General features: G+C 38.7%; 1 protein-coding gene across 2 annotated transcripts in view; it reads left to right on the top strand.

The window, feature by feature from the left end:
- Positions 1 to 18168, top strand: part of ELMO1 (engulfment and cell motility 1) — a 302032-nt gene that overhangs the window by 139788 nt on the left and 144076 nt on the right. For both annotated transcript variants that reach the window (XM_066556588.1, XM_066556597.1), the window contains 2 exons: positions 633 to 737; positions 13715 to 13823. In XM_066556588.1, coding sequence (XP_066412685.1) covers positions 633 to 737; positions 13715 to 13823 — 214 coding nt within the window. The remainder of the gene's footprint in view (positions 1 to 632; positions 738 to 13714; positions 13824 to 18168) is intronic.

Raw genomic sequence — 18168 nt, 5'->3', positions numbered from 1 at the left:
ATGTGCATGTGGAAGCTAATGAGTTCTAGTTATATATGGTATGCTTATTCATTAGTTCCATAGATGAAACTAATAGGTTCAGAATGTAACAAAAAATGTACCTGAATTCCACAAGATGAATCTGTTTATTTTCATATAAAATTTTATCTGAGTCCTTTTGTATTCAGGAGATCCAATAGACTTAATACAGCTATTTAGTCTGGTAGGGGTTTTTTTTCTCTTTTTTGTGGTTTATTTGAAATAATTCCATAACAGCTGTATAAATAGGTGTTTTGGTGTCTGTTGGCTCAATTATCTGTATTTTCATGCACTTTTAGTCTGTAGTACCACCAAGGAGTCTATCTCCATGAACAACATGGGCGTCTGTGCTTCTAAAGGGTTCAGCCTTTGGGAAACTCCATTCCACAGCTGCAGAAGTGAATTACTGACATGCCAAACTCATAGTGGCTGCATTTAATTGTAGAGTTTTTCCAGGCATGGACAATTTCCTTATTAAGAGTTTTCTGCTCAGCAAAAAGAGCTCTGTTGCTGAACATTTTTTGACACAGCACGCTAACACAGTGCTCACCACACTGGGGAACTGATAGCTTTTGTAAAGCTGCTCGTTGAGTGATCTTGCTCTTTTTTTTCAGAATCATGTAAACCCAGCAATGGATTTCACGCAGACCCCTCCTGGAATGCTGGCCCTTGACAACATGCTGTACTTTGCCAAACATCACCAGGATGCTTATATTCGGGTAAGGCTTCCTCTTGTCATGGAGATCTTTGCAGTTGTCTATTCACAGTAATTATGTCCTGTTTGCAGTTGATTTTGGAGGGGAGGTTGAAAATCCTGGTATCATTAACAGCAAACTCTAGGCAGACAAACCACATGACCCTAAAACATGACATAAGTCTGTAGAAGGTCTGGGAGAAAGCTGTACAGGTGTCTTGTCTGTCATTGCTGAGTCAAATATTCTATTCTATTCTATTGCTGAGTCAAATATTCAGATACTACTTTTTGCAAGTATTCCTTTTTGCTTAGGCCTGCAAAGAGAAGAGAAATGAGCCTGTGCTTTTGTCAGATGCATAATGGATGACCATAAACTCAGGAAGAAGTAATTATACAGAAATTTCTGACCTGATCCAAGTCTACCAAAAACTGACAGTATTTTTTTGTGGAAAGGAGGATTTGAAGATCAAATGCTTTGAGAGGTGACCGAGTTGGCAGGGTACTGAGAGTTAAGATGCTTCCACTAAAACTACTGCTGTAGGAGAGGTCATGCTGGGAGTAAAATATGTACAAAGCATCATGATTTACTTGTGTAACCCATTCCTGCCCCCTGCCCACTCCACTTCCTACATTATTTCAAGGTTATTTCAAAGGTAGTTAGAGGAGGTTATGTGTTGCATCCCTACAAGAAGAGGCATACAGCTGAATAATACCTGTCTCTGTAGAGAACTTTTCTTGAAATTTATTGAAATCAAGTGCTTGCCAAGCATAAACCAAGCAAGCACATATAGGAAGGGAGGATAGTCACAAAAGTCTCCAAGTGTCTGGAGTTCACAGGGATGATTTAATTCCCAAAGAAAAATGCTTATTCAACCCTGCTTAAAGAAGATTGTGTATAGCAAGAAAACAGTAGACATACCAATCATTTCCAGTAAAAGTCAAGAGTGATCTTTTAATACATGTTATCATCTGTTTTCTGTTTGAAGTAAATTGGTGCCAAAGCTCTAATAGGTTTGCAAAGGCCTGCTGATATGTATGGACATAATACCATATGATGGGATTGTGGGATTTGCTCTTTAAATGGATATTTCTCCTTTGTCTGAATCTAACATTAACTCTTTAAAAAGACACTGTGGTAGTATGCAATACAATAGTATTTATTAATCCCTATAAATCCCTGAAATCAAGGACTATCTCAAGCAATGAATAAAGAGCATGTTATCTGGAGAAACGATGCTGAATAGTGGTTTTGTTTATAAAAAGAAAATTGCTTACTGTTTCTCATTAAAATGTGATAAGATCTGGACTGTGCTACTTCATACTTATGAAAATTCTGTTTAGAGAGTTAGAGGTAGCTAGTGCTTCCAAATAGGTCAGACATGTTTTAAAGAAGTCTGAAACATTTGAAAGAGGACAAAAATTCTGTTGAAATAGAGCTTTCTCAAGTTGACATCTCTCAAGTTTTTCTTATTTTTTCATGTTCATGTTGCAAATGCTGTCTTAAAAATTGGATTCAGTGAAGCATGTAATTAGCCACTTTTTGGAAAGGATTTTGCTGCTGGCTCAGCCTTGTTTCTATAATGCAGTATTTTTGCTGCTGCATTACTGAGAATTTTTGTTGTTTTGAGCTGCCTGTTTTTATTCCTGCATGGTTCCTGTTAGGAGAGTGCCTGACTGCCTCATATATTTCCCTCCTGAGAAAGAGTACACATCCACTAGAAGTGCCTTGCAGAGACACTCTCAGATTCAATTGCTTGCCTAAAGCTGCTTTGGGGACTGTAAATGTGCTTTGGGAGTATGTTAGTTTATCCACCACTCTGAGGAGTTCTACTTAGTGTTTATACAGCATTGCTGGCGCAGTAGGAACACCTCTAAAATGATGGTGTTGTGCAACTCCTACAGCGTTGATAGTCTTTGATTTCAAAAGACACCTACTTTCTCTCTCTTCATCTCCTTGACTTGCTAGCTGGTGTACAGTAGTTTCCTGTGGGCCCTGATGTGCCTGTTCCTTTTTCATTTCCCTTATTTCACATCTAACATTACCCTTCCTTCATGGCCTTTGGCTCCCAAACCTCCCACAACACCAATTTGCTCTACTTGTTCAGCCTGTTGACCTTGCTTATTTTTCCAGATGTATTTCTACTCCTGTACCCTAATAAAATTCCTCCTGTGGTCAAGCTGAAGTTTCCACAAGAAATTGTTAGCTATACAGTCAGCTATACACTTGCATCCTGAAAAACTTGTTTGAGTTTTCATTTCAAAGTCTTTTCATTGCTGACACCAGGAAATAGTTTGGCTCCTAGGAGGAGAGATTATTTTCAACTTGTCTCTTTGCAATTCAATTGATTCCTGTGCCATGGGTTAATTCCTAAGCCCCAGATACTATCTCTGCTATGCAGCAATTAGAAATTGAGGCTGAAAATCAGAGCTGGTTTGAAACAAACTGGGAATATCTGAAGTTTTCCCTGATAGAATGTGATGTATTAAGCAGAGACACTATCAGGAAGTCATAATGGTTTCAGTGAGCGTATTGGCAGTGCTGCATTTTAATGGGCAGCACAATTCCCTGCAGTCTGACCTGTGACTCTTAGGATGCCCCTGCTCCATGACCTTTAGTTCTTGTAGTAATGAAAATAATGGATAAGTAGAAGTTGGAAGAGAATGCAGTCAATAAGTAATCTCTTCCCTTTTCAGTCCTTGTTCTGCCTCTCATAAGAGATTCTGCTTAGAAGTAATTTGCAAAATAGATTAGTTAGGTAGGAAGAATGTCTGAAACTGAGGTGCCCTCTTGGGGGCTGGCAGTGGGTCTTCAAAGGCCAGTAGAAAACTAATGTACTTTAGCACACTAAAGTAGGAGGAGTAAATACAAATGCAATTTTTTAAAGAACATGGGTGTGAAGGCACTGCAGCAGATGGGTAACTCTGCATCTTGAAAGCAAAAGGCATTTGGGGGTGAAATTATGGGTGTCACACAGTGAAGGAAGAAACAAAAATAACCACACTTTCCCCCCTGTTTTATTATTTTTTAACTACTTCTCCACAATCCACTTCTTTCATTCACCTTTTCCCCGTTGTATATTTTTTTCTGAAATTGCAGTAATATGTTTTCTTTACTTGCTGTCTTCTTTCAGATAAACACGGTGTTTATACAAACTTTGAGTTAACAGATTTTGAACCTCAGGGTTTTGTTTGCCATACAAGTTGACTGGAGCCTCCAGTAGAAAGATTGTTTAGTGAATGGGAAAAAACCAAATGTTCTCTTTGACTGTGTGGTGTCATTAGCTATCATTTGGTTTTTTTAAAAAGTGTCCTATTGAGTTGGTTTCCTGTTGAGTTATCTTTTCTTTCTCTTTAATTAATTGTCTGGTGCTATCAGTGACTGATATGCACTGGATTTTTTTCATGTTGCTCTTAAATAATCAATCACTATAGAGGTTTGGTTTTTAAAAGGTGATGACATAGTATATGGAATGCATTGATGGAAGTAGTTGAATTTCTGCAAGAAATTTTAAAATCTTCCACAGGAAATAATTGGCAGCTTCCCAAGATCTATAATTATAGGACGGCTAGAGTGTATAATTAAATTTAACAGAGAAGAAAATGATTGGAATAAAGCTTTGTGACAGATAATTTTTTTGTTCTTTTGTAGCAGACAAGTCATGTGTTCCCCTACTTTCAATTTATTCATTTCCAAAACTACTTCAGCTTCACATTCTACTAATTTTAAAAATAAAATTATAAGTTACCATTGAAGGCAGACTTTATTCAATACAGACATATTGAAATTTTTCTTACTGGTAACTTGTAGCAGTGTGCCTTTTAATTTTTGTGAGTTTAAAGAGTCTGTGGAAAAAACCTTTCTTATTCTAATGAATTTGATGACTGACAAATTGGTGGCTTGTCTATATTTTTCTTCTGTGTTTCTGACCCGCTATATTCTAGCAGGACTCACTGCTGCTTTGGGGTCAGATTCTGCCTTGAGAGGACACATACTGTGTCTCATCATTTTGTTTAAGCACAAGGGATTGGTGCTTCAGGCAGAAAATACAAATAAAATTAGCAGCTTGGGTCTGAACATTGGCTGGTCACCTATTTTGGGTTCTGTCCAGGTGGCTGCCCATGTTCATGTCCAGTTCTTTGCCCTTTATTAGATTAGTAGGCTCTTCATCTGTAGGAAAAATATCATTTTACTCTAGCCTGAAATTCAAGTTTCATCTGCAGAAGAAAAAGTTTATCACTTTTCCTGCTGATTTTATCTATTTTGTTCAAATATTTGTTTGATATTGCAAGTAAGATTTTCCATATAAAAGACTATCACTGGGGCTGGGAAGGCAGTGTTGAAATCCATACTGAAAATTGGATCCATTTTATAATGGATCCAACGCTTCTAAATTTTTGTGAGTGATGTGTAAGATACTTAGTGGTATGCTCTTAGATTTTCTAAGATGCATTGTTCTTGCATTTAAAACAAGTTTTAAAAGTTATTATTACAGTGTTCCAAGTAAAAAAACCCAACACATGGACTTCGGTTGCACCAATAATTACTTTGATTACCTGAAAATTAGAAGCTGACTTAGTTTATGGTCAGTACTAGAAAATCCCCCTTCCCCTGAGTTTGCTGAGCTGGTAATTTGGTTACTCACACAGTTGTAATGCAGGGACACTTCTTCCCAGCAGCTACATTTGGGGAGGCTGAGGAGGGAGCTCTTTTGCATTTGAAGCTTTCAGAAATCAGAGAGGAGGAGCAGGTGCTGTTTGCAAGTGCCAGTGATGCAGGCAGGAAGATTGCTGGCATCCTGCAGGGACCTTTCAGAACCCAAATGGGTTGAGTCACAGTCAGACTGTCTGCCGTATACTTTCTAGCCCATGCAGTTGTTGTATAGGAGGCTGCCTACACATCCTTCCGTCAATTCACAAAGTCTCCTCGTGCCTACTCACTCTCTCCTGATCAGATATGAGGAGTCCAACATATAACTTCAGCATTTTCTGAAATAAAATTGAGCTTGGTTTCTGCCATGCTTTCCTCCCCTCCCAGAAATGGTAGGAAAAGATGTAACCTTTTTTTTTCTGTAGAAGATAGAGAGAAAAATGAGGTTTTTTACATGAGTCTTCCTGGTGAGTCTTGTGTATGAATGCAAAGAGAGCTAATTGCCTAAGCCAGGTTCCCAGATCATTAATGTGTTCTTGTCTTTTCTCAGCCAAGCTTTCCATTCCACTCACATATCTGTGTCTTTCTGCCTGTGCTTTGCTTCTTCCCAAACATCACATAATGTTTCTCCTTTACAGGGCAACCCTGAGGGCCTCCATCACTGAGGGGGATTGAGATGGGTCCCTCTGCAGTTAAAGATGCAAAATCCTGGAGTCGCTGATTGCAGCATAGACAGAACATTAGCACTGAAAAAGGGAATTGTGCAGGAGTCATGGCACTCTCTGCACAGCCCTGTGTGGAATGTGCAATGGGATGCATATGGCATGAGCTCAGATCACTTTCCACCATTCATAGCACTCCTAAACGTTCCCAGGTTTATGGCAGCTGTTGTCTAAATTGCATTCTGATCCAAAGGGCGCAGAAATTGTTGCAAGCCTAGCAACTGTCCTCAAAAGGTTTTGAATTACACCAAGGTTGCAGCAGTAGCATACAAAGATTGGGCTAATTTTTGTGCAGCCACAGTCCCTCCACCTGCAAAGCTGAGATGCTTATGCATGAGGAAAGAAAACTAGCTTTTGACTGTCATGGGTTTTCCCATTTACTCCATGTCCAGAGCATTTGTGATGTAACTCTGGCTGCCAGGCTCATTGATGTGCTATAAAGGCTGATGTTTTTCTCAGATATAGCCATACCACAATAAGATTAGGCCACCCATAGGGCATGTTTTACATTATGAAAGAAAGAAAAAATCAAAAACTATGTCTGCTATATTCTGCAAATACTGCAGGTTTCTGCCTTCCACCTCTGCCATTAGTCAGCCAGGGGAGAACTTCAGGAAAAACATTGCCTTCTTACATTTGTGGGGGGCATGGAGGGAGAGGAACACCTGACTGGTAGTTTCCAAACTGGACCAGTTCAATGCCCTCTCACATACCTGTGACTTGCAAAGTGAAGAACATATTCTGGCGCTGCTTCTGAGGATGGCAGGGCAATGGAGCCTTCTCATCTTGGGCCTTACCACCAGGCTTTATGATTATTTGGTTGGTTCTTCATAGAGAGAAGAAGGTTCTTCTGTAAAGAAAGGAGGAAGATACAAGACAAACCACTGCATATTTATCTTTAGATGGAAAATAAAAATTGCAGTCATGCTTCATAAGCTAAGGTGTTTGTGTGAGAATGAAAATTTATTGCTAGCTGAGCACCTGCAGAACCATGCATATTTAGCTTGAGATTGTTTGGCACTACATTTGTTTGAAAAGTATAACTTCATCATAATTTTCCAGAAAAAAAACAACTTTTGGAAATGTTAAGCCATCGCATGTCAGTGGCTCCTTTCTTGTTTTTCAATATCTGTAGAAGGTCTCAAGTTTTCTTCCAGATCTTTGTTTAAATTGCAATTCTAATGTCTCCCAGAGGCAGACAGAAATAACTGTTGCTTTATTTTAGCTTTGCCATGAGAAATTTCTATAATGACTCAGGAATGTCAAGGAAGAGTGAGATAAGAGAGAGGGGAAGCATTGGAAATTAAACATACAGTGTCAGAGGGGACAGGGCAGAGTGAAGGATGTTGGAAGAAGACTGATGCTGAAGCTGAAGCAAATGACAAGCTATCTTAGGAAGAAAGCAAAGTTGGTGATGAGGATGAATGGAAATGGAGTCTGTCTGCAGTAGTCTCTTACCCTTCTCAGGAAGCATATCTTAAAGATTTGCTTCTTAGACTTACCTAAAGCACCTAAATGCAGAGGGAATGGTGAAGCCTACCATATGTGATAAGGAGGCTTAGGGGAAAAAAAAAAAAGCAGTGTCAAGAAAAGGAAGAGGATCCCTGCAGTTTCTGGATATTTAAATGCTGCTTGACCTTTCATTTTGGGTCTAAGGAGGTTTTTATGATCTCTACTGAATAGCTCTCTGAACCTCTTGATATTAACCTGCAGCAGACTGCTAAAAAGCTTGTTCTCTATTAAGACAGGATCATTTTACAAAATTGGTCTGTAGAAATGCTCCTTTTTAATAGTGCAGCAATATTCGTTGAATTGCCTGCTCTGGGACTTATTAGAAGTATTAATGCAGCTAGAGTGGATCTTGCCTTTCTTTCAGTTCTGTATTTATTTCCTAATCGCAATGCATCTCTATTTCATTGCCAAGCTCTGATTTTGGCTTGGGAATCTGAGAATTACATCTGCAGTTGCCATGGGCAATATGCTTTGAGACAATTTCATCTTTAATATGAAGGATTAAGGGACTGGCTAAGTCGATATTTCTTCTCAGTGAAGGAGAAATGTTTCTGTCTGGTGGTTTCAGCCTCCTGGATTTTTTGAAGACACCTGTCTTCAAAATTTTGCTTTTTGTCAGTCATTAACTCTTAGATATAAGGTATAAGCTTCACTACTGAAGCTGATGCAGACTTTAAAACCCATAGTAGTCAAGTGTGGAAAATCCTTCACATAGTCCACTGCCTTCTGAGGGTCTATTCTGGGATCCTGAGGTAGTGACAGACTCAATGAATAATTCAATGGAAAATCATAAAGGCACGCTGCCATAAATTTAGAAAATCTTTTTGATTTTGAGGTTGGTGTCTTGTAAGGAGTTTTTTTGCTACTGGGAAATTTGCATTATTTCCCTGTGATCTTGTCATGATACTTAAATTTATTTTATTTTAAATTTAAAAATAACTTTTAATGGTTTTATTTAATAATTTTGCATATTTTTATTTTATATATTTTTTCTTTATTATAAGTTTGGGGTTTTTTAAATTAGATTTCAGAACAAATTTTTATTTTATGGCCAGGCCAATGGTAGGTATCTTGTTAAACCTCAGACAGTTTTCCTCATCCCATCCATCTGTCTGTCAAGATCCTTCTTCTTACCCTCCTGTAGATCAGCACTCCCATCCACCTCGGCATCATCTGTGAACTGACTGAAGGGGCACTTGGTTCCCTCACCCAAATCATTGACAGAGGTGTTAAACAGGACTAGGCTCAATACTGATCCCTGGGGTGCACCACTTGTGACTGGACACCAGCTGGATTTAGTTCCATAGATGGATGGAACTATATAGTAGATAATTTAAAATAATAATAACTGTACAGAACTGTATTCTACTACTAATACCGTCAAATTCTAATGCCTTAACAGGCTACAGACTTGCATTTGTAGAACTGTCAAGAATATGGATAACACTGATTTCCTAAAAATTTCACCTCCTTACATTTTTAAAAAACATTTTTCAACCTCTTCCTCTCTCCTCTCTGCTAGTCAATTAATCTCATTCATTTTCTTCTCATGCTATGATTCTCTCACTCAGTTTTTCTTTTTTTCCCTTCCATTTTTTGAGCTGCTATTGTTTTTTGCCCTTGTTTATTTTTACAAAGAACATCACTAAGATATTTCCTGTCTGCCCTCTCTTGGTAATTTTTTTTTGTTTTTCTATTGAGATTTTTGTCTGGAATTTTTTGCTCTTCCCTAAAGAAAAAAAATATACATTGCTGTTGAATACTACACATTATGGTGGATTTTTTTTTCTGCCTCATGGTAATGGGCAGTATTGATCAAAGACACAAGAGGAAGAGAAGAGGATCTGCAGAATTTAATACTCCTGTACTGTGAGCTTATTTTGGTTTTTAATTGTATAATGTCTAGTGTATTTTAAGCTGCATTTCCATGCTTGACCTACCCAATTCTGTAACTTCACAAGGACTGAAGACAGGAAAAACTGTTAGAAATAGATTTGTAGTATCAGAATAAAGGGAAGCCAAATAGATTTGTAGTATTGCAATAAAGGGCAAACCAGTGTCAAGAAAGTACTGAAGTAAGATGGGATGTGAGCCAGCAGTGTGCCCACGTGGCCAAAAAGGCCAATGAAATCCTGGCTTGGATCAGCAGTACTGTGGCCAGGACAGTGATTATCCCTGTGCACTCAGCACTGGCGAGGCCACACCTTGAATCCTGTGTTCAGTTTTGAGCCCTTCACTGCAAGAAGGACATTGAGGTGCTGGAGTTTGTCAAGACAAGGGCAATGGAGCTGGGGAAGGGTCTGGAGCACAATGAGGAGCAGCTGAGGGAGCTGGGGGTGTTTAACCTGGAGAAAAGGAGGCTCAGGGAAGACCTTATTACTCTCTACAACTCCCTGAAAGGAGGTTGTAGCAAGGTAGGAGTTGTTCTCTCCCAAGGAAGAAACAGCTGGACAAGAGGAAATGGCCTTAAGTTGTGCTAGTGGAGGTTTAGGTTGGATACCTAAATTCTTCATGGGAAAGGTTGTCAATGACTGGAACAGCCTGCTCTGGGGAGTGGGGAGTGGTTGAGTCACCATCTCTCGTGGTATTTAAAGGACATGTAGATGTAGGCACTTGGAGATATGGCTTAGTTAGTGCTGGACTCAGCAAAGTTGGGTTAATGGGTGGACTAAATGATTCTGCAATTCTGTGGTGCCAGGAATTCTACTGCAATGTCCATGGTCTCTGCTTTTGAATATTTGTTTTCCCCAAGCAAAATTTAACCACTGTGGCTGCTGATTGTGAATGTCTGGTGGATCTGCAGCTCACTGTGGATTTTTGATGGGGAGGTGGAGGAAGATAATAGGGTGAAGCACTTAATGAGCATTAATGATAGACCTCCATTTAAAGGAAGGTTGTGTGGGCTTGCGGCTTCCTCACTACTTTCCTTCCAGTGGCAAAATAACTGTTGTGATAAAAACGTGACTCAAGCCAGGAGTATGCTCTATAGATAGAACAAAATGTTTTTCTGTCTTGAGCTGTGTGTTATATTTCTTTCCCTGGTATTGTTTTCACCACTTTATGAAGGGAATGTGTCCATTCCCTGCTTATTTCTCCTCCGTAACCACAGTGATAAAGGAAATAACATTAAAACCATGTCCTTATCAGCTCTATTTATAGCATTTTACTTTGGAACAGGATATGAGTCGTGAAGTCGTGAAAAGAGTACTACAAATATAATAATGAATGTTGTAAATCTGTTGCCAAGACCAGGAATGATTTCTCTTTGGATATTTATAAGAACCTATTTTTTTTCTTTCCCTTTTTACTGTTGCTGTTTCCTGCAGAAGATCCATATCTGTCAAATTTGCCTACAGATATTTAGATGCAGTAAAGGGCCGTCCATCTTACTTTCTTAAAGAAATGTGACATGGCAGCACAGCTTTATTTTGTACAGCAAATGCTAAAAAAACTGATGCTTGTAGAGAGTGTTTCTGAGGATCATTTTAAGACTGCTTTACATATTGATTACTCAAATTGCCATTTAATTTGCTCTATAGCAATACACAGTGCTTTAACTATTTCTCTGGCATTCTTATTGATTGCTGTAATTCTGTCTTACATTATATGCATATATGGTGTCACATTAAATATTTATGTGCTCATGAAATGTTAATATGTCGGGTTAATGTGAGACTCAACAAAGTGCATTTGCCAGAAGCGAGGAGAAATACATCCCCATGCTTCCCTCTCCCTCCCCCTTGCCCTTTCAATTTGCCTCTCCATTGATTTTATTACCAGTGTTTCTCTGCTGTATCTAAATCTGTGTCGAAGCAACCCCCTGCTCCAGTATGCAGATTTTATGTTTTATTATGTGAGAGATAAAACAGGGTAATAAAAAGAATGAGGGAAGTAATCTTAGGGAGATATTGAGACACACAGCTTTCCATTGTGCTGGTGCTACTCTATCATTGCTTCTGCTTTTGGGTGTAGAACTGTAGCTCTATCCTCCATGAGAGAGAGAGTGAAGCAGGATGACTCATCCAAAATATAAAGTCATATTCACATGTTTCTTGAACAGCGGCTGCAGCAACGTAAAACAAAAATAGCAGGGGTGTTTCTCTGATTTACTGTTACCCAGAGATGACATGGAGCAATTGCCTGGCATTTAAACCAAAACTTCTATAAGGAAAAGTCCTCTTGGCGGACTCTGGAACATGACACAGTACTATTGGACAAGACCAGTAAAAATTTGTGGTGATAAAGTATATATCATATCCCTAATGACTTTGTAAGCTTCTGTGGGAAGTGTAAGCAATCAAAGGAAATAGCAGCAGCACTGGAAAACAAACCAGAGAGATCACGTTTTCTCGTAACACAGAGAGCATCCACCCTTTCACATCCCTGGGTGATGGGTTGGGAGCAGCTAGAAGCTGCCCTTTGTACTGTAGGACTAAAATAGATGCTTTTTGAAGAGACCTTGGCATGCTGTGTGAAGCACGTAACTTTCCTACTTGCTTTAGGGTTTTCACTTTTTCCCATGTGTAACTGCTTCACAGGAAAGAAGCACTAAAAGCAGGTCTCCATCTAGACCTAAACAGTCAAAACCAAGATCTGAGGAGTGAGGGAAAGTTTTTAGTGCCATCCAGCATTGAACTGCTCCTTCCCTCCACCTTTCCTCCTGGTTTTGGGTGGAATTCCAGCCTTGAAGCCCTTTGCAAACCTTTCTTTACTGCAAAAATAGAAAGATTTAAAACAAACAAGTAAAAAACCACAAACAACACAAAAAGCCAAACTAACAAAAACCATGATGGAGATGGGGGCTAACAAGACAGGAGGAATGCAAGGCAGAGAGCAATGTCTAAACACCTGTTTGTGAGAAAAAATGTGAGATCTTCTGGGATTCTCTGCTGCTTGGCAAAATATCTTACCTTTGAAATTAATTTTCTTCTTCTGTCCCCCTTCCCTAGGCTATGCAGCAACTGCTTAGGATGAGGGGTTTTTTTTTGTAAAGTGCAAAGTTTGTTCTGCAAAGACAATTTTTTACTTCAAATTTGTTTTGACAATTTCATTTTTTTCCCCAGACCCTATTCTGCTCTTTCTTTTCAGGCTCACTGCTTCAGTGAAATCTATAGTATTTTTATAACTTTTCATTTCTTATTTAGTTGTAGTGCCAAGGCAAACTTTATCTCCACTGTATCAGATATGGCAGAACTTAATGGGTATAAAAATGTAGAAGGAGTTATTTTCTTCCATTTATTTTACAGTGTTGCTCAATAGAGAATGCAAAGACTCTCCTTCAGTCATTTTTGCACCATTCATGGGCTTGATACAAGAGTGATTGTTCTCTCAAATGTTTTGCACATAAGCAAAAATTCTTTTCATAATAGAGAGAATGCAGACATTTTCTTCCTTTGTGTGCTGTTTGATTTTATCACTTGAGACTACTTTGAAGACTGAATACAATAATGAAAATTCTGTCCCAATTTGGTTATATAGATCCTTCTAGGTGTGTTCATGCCTATCAATAATTTACCTAATTTCCTTTATCCACCACATTTAAAATGAAACTATTTCTTTCTCTTTGGCTTCTACTTCAGTTTCTCCAAGTCAGGATGGTGCAGAACAGCAACATTGCATAGCAATGGCAGAACTTCCCAGTTGGTCATGGACCAGCACTGTTTATATGTTGCTTAGTGCCTCAGACATAGAATCATAGAATGGTTTGGAAAGGACCTCAGAAATCATGTAGTTCCAACCTCAGAGCAGGGAAACCTCCCACTTGACCAGGTTATTACACAAAGCCCCATTCAACCTGGGACACTTGAACAGTTCTAGGTATGGGGCATCCACAGCTTTTCTAAGCAACCTGTTCCAGTGCCTCACCACCCTCACAGTAAAGAATTTCTTCCTAATATCTCATCTAAATCTACTCTCTTTCAGTTTCAAGCCATGACATAAATGGCATAGGTCATCTAGCTGTGGGGAAGACTAAGGTTTATGAAAATACATTTTCCTGAATTCCTCATACAGTTTCCTAGACTAAGTCTGATATTTCCTGTAAATGTTGGATGTGGAGAACAGTGTCGCAGCTCATGAGTTCTTCAAACTGATTGTTTTCCATTTTGATTCCACCTTCAGATTGTCCTGGAGAACAGCAGTCGAGAAGACAAGCATGAGTGCCCATTTGGCCGAAGCAGCATTGAGCTGACAAAGATGCTGTGTGAAATTCTGAAAGTAGGAGAGCTACGTAAGTTGATCTGTTTGACCTCTAAGAACTCTGGAGTGAGTTCAGTGATACCTGAGTTTTTCAATGCAAGGATTTTCTTCCAAGAAGCATTTTTTGGTATAGTTCCACGTAGAAGACTGGCACTCACAATGACTATGTCTGTTTTCTCTCTCTTACTGGTTTGTGGCATCACAGGGATGAGGGTGGAATAGAGGAAATGGGCACCTATTCTTTGGCTGTCTTCTATAAGAAGCAGGAAAGTTGCATAATTTCTAGAGGAGTCAGTTGATTTCCCATTGGGTGATTTGGTGTAGGAAACTTCGTGGTTGTTACATTCCACAACCTTGTCCATAGGTTGATTTTATATAAGTATCATGGTCATTCTTTGTTGGATTGCTAATCTAAACCGACACATCCCATTTTCTCTTAAATACCTGAAGCTCTATTTAAATATCAGATGATAGACATAAAATTTACTCTGAAAGCATGATATTAAATACTGTATTTTAATACAGAGTAAACAAGTTGTCTTTGGCTTCAATTACAGTCCCTTGACAAATTGTTAGATACTATCAAACAGAAGAGCACGTCTGTATCTTCATTAGTATAGAGTGTTGGTGTTTATTGATACGTATAAATTTCAGTTACCCATCAATAATATTTTGGATCCAGCTGCAGTCTGTTTTGGCAAGCTCTACCAACAAGTTTCATTTTCTCCTTGCAGAAGCAGGGGGCAAAACTGAGATGCTTTGCCTCCCTCAGAGACATCTTCCTTTTGAATTTTTTTCCCTACTAAAGATCTTTTTCTTTTATCTTTCCACTCATGTCCATGAAATGTAATGAGAGAAGAGCAATGCAAAAGGCAGCAAGAGAGCACATAGGTATCATCGTTCCTACTAGCCCTGATGCCAACATGCATCAAAAGTTGTTTTAAAAGTATAATTTGGCTGAAACACTTGAAGTTTTTAAATGTAATGTCTTGAGAGAATTTATTGACCAAAAAAACCCCACAACTGCCTCTGTGCAATGGACCAGGATAAAACCTGTGCATTTCTTGCAGCTTCCAAATTGGTATTTGTGTTTGACAGACCCAGACAAATGAGACAATATTGGCTTTTGAATACCATCCTAAGTAAACCAGAGTTATTAAGGGCCACATTCACTAGGTCTATAAATAAAGAGTTTAGCAACTATTTTAGATGTTTGGCAATGATACTGTGTTGTATAAGGTTCAGACTGTAGCAGACACGACTCTTTAAAATAACCTTACTGCTGCAGTTGAGGTGTCTAATGCCAAATCACGCATGACAGATCTGCCTGATTTTTTTCTGCTGGTAAATGTAGGAGGGACATATGATCTCAATAAAGCTGTAAGCCTACTTGAAATAAGTGCTAAAGGTCAATTTTATTTTTACAAATGCACAGAAGAGTATCTAAAATCCAAAGAATAGCTTTGTACATTGTGTTTTAATGCACGCCCCATCACTTTATGGGACTTTCACTGGAATTTGTTGCTAAAAAAGATGATTGATCTTGAGGTTAGCCAGGTGTCTCAGATTTCCTCCTTGCAGTGTGATAAGTCATTCGATAAACTTATTTTTTTGCCATAGACTGGTTTGGCATCTATATATGCAGGGGGTTGTATGTTGATGATTTGCTTTTTATGATACTGTTTGTCCTGATTGCTTCTAAATTCTGCAGATAGATCCTTTCATGTTTTAATTTCTTCCTTATCTTTTTTTTTTTTTTAACTGGGGACTGTGAATAAGCTAAGAGGAATTGGGGTAGGAGCTCAGTTACCATATCTAGAAAATACCTTTGTTTTAAAAACAAAAGGAATTTTGATATTTTAAAATCTGGTTTTTGTTTTGATTGTAGGTTAGTTGTTTGTTTTTTGTTGTTTTGGACAGCGGGTGTTTGTGGGTTTTGGGTTGGTTGTTTTTGGGGTTTTTTTTGGTTAGAGTAGTTCTGTGGTTTGGAAGTGTGGAGTTAAAAAAAAACTAAAAGGTTCCCTGAGGATAGCTCTAGCTAAGGGATGGTACCTGCTAATGTTCTGAAGGCACTTGTTTCAGTGTTGCTGAGGCTGCAAGTCTCTGGATGCTTGGTGTGCTGAAGTGCAGCAGCTCCCGTGGTGGTCATTTATAGGTGTGGGATGCTGTAAATGTTATGGTGCTAAGGAGAAGCATACCAGTGCTTCTGTTGATAGAAACCAGATGTAGCACGACTGACTTCTGTAAAGTCGTGCTGATCTACACCCACAGAACATCTGTCTCTGGATGCAGCAGTAGGTCTGTGTCGTGGCCTTATATTCACAGAGGACAGAGCTAAGGTTGCTTCTAACTTATCTTGACAATTCACCTATTCACCAGTGTGCTTCCTTAATGGTTTTGTTTATGTGGAACTCTAATTGTCATTTGAAAAGGCTGTAATAAAATACACCTTTAAAATAATGTGCAGAAAATTAATTTCCTGAAAATGGCTGTCGCAGCTGCACATCTAAATGACCTGTGATCAGCAGTATATTTTGATAAGAAATGCAAACTAGAACTGACAGCTCAGGAGAATGTATGTTAAGGTTTATGCTTCACTTGATATTAAATACTGTATTGCTGAATAGGATTGGACATCTTAAAAACCAGTAGTTACAGTTCAGGGCAAAGATGTCCCCATGAGTTTGTATGTGGTAGGTTTCAAAATATGTATTTAAGGTGGCCCATGTTTCTCAAAACTCACTATTATTGCATTGCAACGTAGAACTTTCTTTCTTAACAGTTTCTGAATTGTATAATTTAAAAGCCACAATAAATGACTTTTGCTTGTGAAATATTCAGCAGTAGAAACTTTATTTTAAAGTGCAGAGTAGATAAAAGCTGCTAGATTGTCCATTATTTATGAAGAGCACTTTAATGCTGATTATATTCCCCTTGCTCCACCACATAAAATACCTTTGGGCAACAAGAAGACATTTTCCTATTTCTTTTTGGTCCTCTCAAGCACACATTCATCCCAGAAAGGACTCACAAGACTGTGTTAAAGGCATGCTAGTCTACTTTTGTATATCCACAAATCCAGATTCTGGACTTCTTAATTCTTTGACTTTGATTCCAAAATGTCCATGACTTGAAAATTCATCTCTTTTCCAGCAAAGCATTTAAGTGTATGTTTAGATCCTGTGTAAATAGAGAAAGCTCAAGTGCAAGCTGTGAGTTGAGCATATGGTAACTGCTTTACAGAGGTGGACTTGCAGAGTAGAGGAGGTAAAACTTAAGAGGAAGGTTGGTGTAGTGTTTTGGTAACATGGAAGCTAGAATGCAACATATCCATAAGCCTCTTCACTAAAACTTCTGATTCAGGAAAGAGTGGGATATTTAACCATAAATCTTTTAATCTTGTGCTACTGTTGCTGTTAAAAAGGCATTGAACAGAATATCTTCAATGAGTGCTTGCCCAGGCACTCATCTTAGCAAACACTGTAGTAATTCTGATTTCTGCAGTAATAGCTTTCTTTGTATATGTTGTTGAACAAGATTTTCTTTCTGTCCTCTGTGTCTTGGAGATGATATCAGACAGGAACACTGTGACCCAGTGGTCAATCTTCCTCTTCCTGTACAGTTAGGTACTTAGACACGCCTTATTCCTAGTACACTGACAGGTTTACAAAGAGGAGAAAAGGGGAGGCCATTCATAGCTCCTCCTAAGTAGCTATGAAAGCTGAGCTAACCTCCACCTTCCCTCTTATTCAAATTTTAGTACATGTCATATATGCTCAGATGAGAAGGAATACCCATGAACAGACTTCTAGCTTTGCAGGGAGAGAGTAACATTGCAGGTAAATGTAAAAATTAGAAGTGATATCCAGAACTGGAGTTAGTATATTTTATGGGAGATTAGGGGTTCATTAAACCTATTATTTGTCATGAGTGAGAAGCTCACCATCTTGCTTCAGTAACCCCAATGCTCTCTGGTCTGAGCCTACAGTGTCTAGCTCTCTGCACCTCTGCTCAGCACATGACACTGTTTCTACCCTTAACGTCCCCTGAAACTCTCATTCCTGGTGGGAAATGGTAGTGGACCATGTTACCTGATTTATGCAGAACTAGCAAAACTTCTTGGACTTGTTACCTTCTTTCCATACAGGTTCAAATGAAATTGTTTAGCAATGAAGCAGATGAAGAGGCTTGCAGCTGGCAGAGGAATGATAAATTAATAATGTATGCACTGAGGAAAGACAGTGCTACCAACAGAGCAGTAGTCTAAAGATGTTTATAACATTATGGTGTTTATTAACATATATCATCATAACATTATGATGATTTTATATGTCCATTATCACTGCATGGCTGAAGTTCTTCTGTAGTTAAGGCAT

This window comes from Molothrus aeneus, chromosome 1, assembly GCF_037042795.1.
Source record: "Molothrus aeneus isolate 106 chromosome 1, BPBGC_Maene_1.0, whole genome shotgun sequence".
Taxonomy (NCBI): Eukaryota; Metazoa; Chordata; class Aves; order Passeriformes; family Icteridae; genus Molothrus; species Molothrus aeneus.
This window is presented reverse-complemented; position numbering and strand designations above follow the sequence as displayed.